Source organism: Oryzias latipes, chromosome 10, assembly GCF_002234675.1.
Source record: "Oryzias latipes chromosome 10, ASM223467v1".
NCBI lineage: Eukaryota > Metazoa > Chordata > Actinopteri > Beloniformes > Adrianichthyidae > Oryzias > Oryzias latipes.
The window spans coordinates 29,977,922-29,985,015 of record NC_019868.2 but is presented as its reverse complement, the minus strand read 5'-3'; the positions used below and the strand labels follow the sequence as shown (position 1 = coordinate 29,985,015).

The 7,094-nt window shown below is 47.3% G+C and overlaps 1 protein-coding gene across 2 annotated transcripts in view; it reads right to left on the bottom strand.

The window, feature by feature from the left end:
- Positions 1–2,870: 2,870 nt before the first annotated feature.
- The window catches only part of LOC101174755 (protocadherin-1), a 155,587-nt gene continuing 151,363 nt past the window's right edge, over positions 2,871–7,094 (bottom strand). For both annotated transcript variants that reach the window (XM_011480596.3, XM_011480594.3), the window contains one exon: positions 2,871–4,335. In XM_011480596.3, the coding sequence (XP_011478898.1) occupies positions 3,923–4,335 (413 nt within the window). In that variant the 3' untranslated portion in view covers positions 2,871–3,922. The remainder of the gene's footprint in view (positions 4,336–7,094) is intronic.

Sequence of the window (7,094 nt, the reverse complement as noted above, 5' to 3'; positions counted from 1 at the left end):
GAGATGGAGGTAGCGGAGATGAAGATGTTGAGGTTCTCCTTAGGAGTGACCAGGTTAGACAGGATAAGGAACGAGTACATCAGAGGGACGGCTCATGTTGCCTGTGTCAGCGACAAAGTCAGAGAAGCCAGACTGAGATGGTTTGGACATGTTCAGAGGAGGGATAGTGGATATATTGGTAGAAGGATGTTGGAGATGGAGCTGCCTGGCAGGAGGGCAAGAGGACGGCCAAAGAGGAGATATATGGATGTCTTAACAGAGGACATGAAGTTGGCTAATGTTAGGGTAGAAGATGTCCATGATAGAGTGAGGTGGAAAAGGATGATTCGCTGTGGCGACCCCTGATGGGAAAAGCCGAAAGAGAAAGAAGAAGAATTATTATTATTATTATTATTATTATTATTATTATTATTATTATTATTATTATTATTTTCGTGATCATGGTTTACTATATCACAGTAAACACACTTTAGTTCCCTGTTTTCTCAATGATAAAATGTTTTTATTCTCAACAATGTGACTCAACATGGTCTGAAAAAAAAGCTAATAACCAAGAAAGGCTAACTAAAATGTAAGCAACTGTTTACACTAACGTCTTCAAAAAATGGAAAATCTTGAGGTAGTGGATTACTTCTGCAAAATGTAATAGTTAATGTCGACGCTTGAATCCGATAAACTGAATAAACATCCTGATTTAAGGACGCTGAGCTTTGGAACCTGCAGCTGTTGTTCTGTTTCTTTGTCTGCAGAATTGCTAAAAAACATTCAAATGTCCAGAATAGAATTTCGGTTTTATTGGCTTTAGTAAAATCTCGTGTAGTTATACAGCTTTTTAAAACCACATGTGTGTTTCAGAGGACGTGTGAATGAGAGCTGATGTCAGAATCGAACCCACTGGACGTGTTTTAACGGTCATCACGGAAATGTTGTGCCTGTTTTTTATTCCATCTGTTGCCCAACGTCACATCAGCAATTTAAGCTCAATGCTAGATGCTCTTCTGGAGATGAGCAGGAACCACCAAACTGTTGAAGTCAGGGGTGTTGTCCGCTGCCCCACAGCCCACAGGAGGTTAATGTATGAATCTAAAAGTCCATCAACACTTTTTATGTTTTTTTGTGTAAAGAAAATCAGTTCTTTTTCCGTTTTCTGTGAACTTTAGTCCAGCAAACTGCACTGAGTCATATCATGAACAAAAGCACAGGCATTGCTGGGAATGAAGTCGATCGGTTTGCTGCACAGACTCAGCTTCTCTGGCTTTTTCATCCTGGATGGGGCAAAAGCGGCGCCCTCACAGCCGTGATTGCCTTCACTCTCCAGCTCGCAGTTCCTCCTGTGAGATCCGGCTGGAAGCAACAGGTTGACCACAGGTTACCGGGGTCACCAGAGGTGCTTGTTCCTCCTTCGGGGGTAATTGGTGCCACAGACTAGAGGTTAAACTCACAGCCCATGACCTGCAGCCCTGCTCCTCCATCTTTATCTAACACCGGAGTCCGGAGTGCAGCCGGGTCGTGGGGGAAGGCTTTCACCGGTGAGGTGAGAAAGAAGGACATGAAGACTTCTGTGTTCCATCAGAGCTCTAGATTTAGGTGTGAAATCAAAGCTTGTATAATCCTGGACTCCCATCGAGGGAGGGGGCTTAATGATGGCTGAAGGAGGATCACGCTGATTTTCCTGAACAGGAAGATGCACCGGCAGAAACCGGGATGTTCCAAATCCACCAGAAGAGTTTCTCTTGAGGACCTCTGACATCAGCAGCGGGGACGCTCCTCACTCCATAAAGCTTTGTCTAACTGACAAACTGCACCAGACGCCTCACCTACCTGGCAGATGGCCCCCAATTGGCCGCCTGTTTTCCTTCCGGGCCGGGCTGTGTGCTTTGGTGTTCCTCTGATCGCCGTGGCTGGATGTTGACATCAAAAACACAGAGAAGAGGCGTTTATTCTTCTGTTCAATCGTCGAGGCATTTGTCCTGAACGGGACGAGGCAGCGCATTTTCACTCTAACGGCATTAAAGAGGCTGATTCTGCTATGATTTCTCATCGGGTGTTGAGTCCTTTTTCATCTCAGAAACGTGTTTTCATGAAGCGTGCGTCGCATCAGGTTTGGGTTTAGGACGGATGAGAACACTGGAAGCAGTTCTTTACGGTTTCCATCAATCAAGCATCAATAATGACTGAAAGTCTGTGTTGAAGCTCTGATACCTTCATGACTTCATGTTTCGGCTGACTGGATTCCAAACGTTTGGCTCAAATGTGAAACATGACTGCAGAGCCACATTTTTTACGGCTCAGATTCTCATGAAGTAGATACCGGTGCTGCATGACAAAGACCCCCCCCCAGACATCAGGTTCACTCCAGACTTTGTCCACAAAAGCCTGCTCCTGTCACTGACACGTTCAAGGAGGTCTCCACGGCAACCTGTGAATTAGATGGACTGCTCATCCAGAAGCGGTGACCTCAGCAGCTTTGAAAGCCGTGTGAGAACATCAGCAGACTCTCAGAAAACTGACACTGAGGAAGTGAGGACCACTATTGCTCCAAAAGATCCCAAAGCACACGTCTTCTTCTGACACACCGTTCTGCGCATCGCATGTTCTCGGGAGGAGGGGGGCGTGAAGTATTTCTGCCTCCGTTCTCTGGGTTTTTCTTTAAATGCTCGCCCCCACAAAAGCTTGAAATAATAAACTTTTAAGGCCCGTGCATGTTAGACCCTCAGAGGTGGTCATGAGCTTCTCTGTGCTGTGTTTCTGGAGAGGAGGGGGGGCTTCAGTAGACCCCAGCTTCTGCAGGTGAACCAGGAAAGAAAAGGTGAACATGTCTGTCAAAGACCAGAATAATCCTTTCAGATTATATCCAGATCTTTTCTCACTTCATGGAATAAATCTAACATTTTATTTCTAGAAAGAACATGAGCACATTTCCTTCAGATTACATCTTCTAACTTTAAATATGTTTCATCGAGTCTCTGCAGCCCACGGTAACAACTCTTATGGTTTGATGAGGAAACATTTCTTGTTTGTGAGATGACATGAAGTGACCTATGACCCTTTAGTGAAGGTGTCCCTCTGACAGCAGCAGGACCAGTCAGAGATGTGGATCCACTGAAGGATTCTTTTGGTTTTGGCCGCGGCGGTTCAGGACTTCCGGCGTGCCGTAAAGCGAAAACGCAAACAGACCAAAGAACGGAGAACGTAAGAAAAAGTCTTTTGTTTCAAACGCGGCACCAGCGGTGATGCTCCAGAGTCCGTGTTCCTGCAAAGTGACGGGAACGCTGCAGCGTTTTCATAGGTTTATCAAAGGGATGCTTTATGGAGACGGAGATGCGGATCCAGAGACGCCACAGCGGCTCTCTGTCCCTGTTTGTCATATTTACAGCTTTGTACACAGAAGAAAAACGTCTGCAGAAAAGACAGAACTAAAAAACGTGACTCTAAAGATCACAAGAAATCCTTGTTTCTGCAAACGTCTCGGTAAAAACTCTTTCGTCCTCAGAGTCGACGGAAAAATGTAAAACAAAAAGTTGAGATAGAAAGCATGACACGGCGTTCTCCAGTGGCCCCTTCCCTCAGGAGGGGATCCATCTTTTCTGTCCCGGCACAAAGCAAAGAAGAAACCATCAGCTGTAGCTAAATAGTTTTCCGTGAAGTGGTCACGACGATGAGGTGTAGTTTACATTCGGCCGCAGCACAAACCGGGGTCTCCTCAAACCGGTTTCAGGTCAGTTGGTCAGGGTGGGGGCGCTGGGAACAGCATGGAGGGTGTAAAGCCTTATAGGATGCTGCAGTTTCTAAAGGGAGAGGGCGGAGTCAGTGCTGCGGCACAGCAGGTTACAGGCACAGGGGGACAGTCGTGAAGGGGGGTGTGGGCAGCCTCGGTGGACAATGTGAACGGTTGGGAATTTTTGGATGGAGAGGTGCCTCCTCACAGGTAGATCTCCCTCTTCTGGCCGGTGGGGGTGGTGGCTGAGTGGTACTCCGCTGCCTGGCTCAGTGGGATTTCCTCCAGCCCACGGTCTTTGCCAGAGGAGGCCCCGCCCCCTTGGTAGGCACTGCTGTAGGGCGTCATGAACCTCATGTTGGCCACTTTGGAGCCGCTGCCGCCAGCCCCGCCGCGCTCCTCCGTCACCACGGGCTTGGGGCTCCCGTTGGCCATCAGCTGCTCCTGCCCGTCCATCTCCTGGTAAGGCACGAAGGTGGAGAGCTTGGGGGCGCTCTTTGACACCTTGTGGTTGGGGGAAGGCTGGCCGGGCATCCAGCAGGAGTCGGAGTGGCCGAACTCGGTGCACTCGCGGGTGCAGTTACCGGTCATCGCCACATCGGGGAGAGGCCTGAGGTCTGCGGAGACACAAAACAACACAGGAGGTTTGGTGAGGGGGGGCTCACTGAAAGGTTTCAGAACAAGGTGAGGGACAACGCTGCTGCCGCTCTGTCTGTCTATCTGTGCCTGGAATGGTTTTTCACGTACCCAACCGCTCACAAACCGACAAGGAAGCAGCCATGCCGCTTAACCAAACCAACAGAGACGACTGAGGGCTCAGCGCCTCGCCTAAGGACGTTTGACGGACCAAGAATCAATCCAGCAACCCTTCAGCTGACAGGCCAGGCAGCCGCTGTAGAAAGCCACAGCCGCCTGGCAAGAACAACAAAGACACATTCATGTGTGCAGCTGCTAAAGAGAACCTCCCTCCATGTAATTCTGGTTATTACCGATGTGTTGATTGGTTGAAATATTTCAAGGGGAGCTTTGAAAACAGAGGAAGTGATTACATTTGTAAATCTGATTGACTGACTGAAGGCACATTGTATAATCAGCCTGAAAGGACAAGCAGATTGTGGGAAATACCCGGCTGTAGATCTGTGATGTTTTCTTTCTGGTTTTTCCTCTGAATCTCTGCTTCCTGTCAGGTTTTACAAGGATTCCGGCTGCGCATGTTTATTTGAGCAGCTTTCTTTGACTGGATGCTGGGATGCAGGCTGGTGCTGTGCTCCTTTATCTGTTGCAGCAGAATCTCACCCCTTGATATTCAACAGACGTCTGAAGTGGAGTGTACATAGCACTCCACAGAAGACAGATAACGCTTCCCGTTCGCATCATTTCTGTCTGCAAAACACTAACAAATACTTCCCTAAAAGGACAACAAGAGTGCAGAGTCCGAGCTGGGGGGGGGGGGGGGGTTACCTGCCTGATGGGCTTCAGATTTTAAAGAGAATCAATTAAAGCTCCTTTATATTTTTTAATTTGCGTTACAATTCTTGGAGGTCGCTTCGTCTGCTGCTGAAAGATGGAAAAGGGCTTTGGTGGGGGGGATGATGGGGAGAGTTAAAAAATCTCAAGCTTGTTAAAATCCTAATAATGTTACACAAGAAGCTAATTATGGAAAAATTCTGAAATGAGAAATACTTTCTTTAATCTGCAGGGAATTCAGGAGAACCACGGCAGGCATTTATGCAGTAAAACTGCTGTAATTGAGCACCTTTGTTCCACTTTTTGTTCTGAGTTTGGTGCCCTTTTTTTCTCCTGAACTTCAGACTGACGGACAGGAACCGACGCGGAGCGGGACGGAGTTCACATTTGAAAAAAATCACAGCTGCAAATGGAAAAAGGTCAGAGATAGAAGCAGAAATATCAATGTGTGTGCAGAGAGTAACCTTTCTTCTGTGCGTGACATTCGATCAGTCTTTGATACTGGAGGCTTGCTGGGGGGGTGGGAGAGTCTCCTGGGGAGGGGGGTGGCACTAACTCCTGAAAATGCCCTCTTCGTCATGCACAGTTGAAGCCCATTGGGGCCAAACAATCTTTGATTTTCTGTTTCGTCAGTTTTAGTATGCACAGCTCCATCCAGGTAGGTTGAAGATCAGGCAGGTTCTATGAACTGGCCACACCAGAACTCTGCAGCTGCCATCGGTTCTAGGGTTCTGTTTCCTGGGATGATCAGTGTTCCCCCAATCTGGAAATTTCCACACCCTAGACCAGTTTCTGCTGGTTTTTCTCCAAATACAGAGTATTTTCCCCTCCACGGTTTCTTATGAAATGGTCTATAGGGCTTCTTGAAGGCCCAAAGTGCTTCACGGTCACCTTAACCTGTAAACACCTGTTCAATCAGTGATCGTTCAATCAGAGGATGACCGCTCCACCTGTGCAGCACAGCCAAAGTGGAGCTTTTAAAAACGTCTTTGTGGACTTCAGTATCAACAAATCAACCTCAGTAATGTACAGATTAAGGTTGTGCGTGTTTTAAGGTCTGCTGGTAGTTCAACATATTCTGATCGGTTCAGGTGCTGTTTCACAGACCGCCTAAACACAAACTTAAAGACAACAGTTACCATGTCTAATTGACTGAAAACCATTCAAAGGTCTGCACCGTCAGGACACCCTCTGAAACCAAGAGCTCACAGATAACACAGTCTGAGTCTACAGTCGCCCACGAACCACAAGACTCTCTAATTTGGCCGCATGGGACTGACTGGATTAGGACCTAATACTTTTAATACCGGAGCCAGCAACCCCAAATAATACACGTTATTCCAACTACCGCTGCTTTTTTACCTTTTATGGAATCAACGTTATTCCAGTGGATTCGTCTCAGAATCCGTTAGAATGCCGTTAATTGCGAAGACGGTTGAAGACTTCCGGTAGTCGAAAGAACGTCAATACTGGAGCTAAAGCTCCTAGAGGCTTTTAACATTCCTGCGTGATTTCAGCCGTTGTCTTCTTTTAATATTTTTCTTCTTGGTGAAGCACTCTGAAAAAGCTTTTCATGTGGTTTGATGTTTAATACATGGACTCATTTGTAAGTTGACAGCAATGATCAACCATTAAATCACCATCAGGTCACAAGGATCTCTAAAAAAATCCTCTGAAGGCCTTGGCAGCAGCAGAGCACTTCTCTGCAGAAACGCAAGAGTTGTGGTCAAACCGGGAAGGAGGAACATGTCTCCTCTCCTCTCCTCTCCTCTCCTCTCCTCTCCTCTCCTCTCCTCTCCTCTCCTCTCCTCTCCTCTCCTCTCCTCTCCTCTCCTCTCCTCTTTGGTGAGGCTGCGACATTGGATTCAGGGTTGCCACCATTAGTCAGGCTTTTTTAAAATGGAGCAGC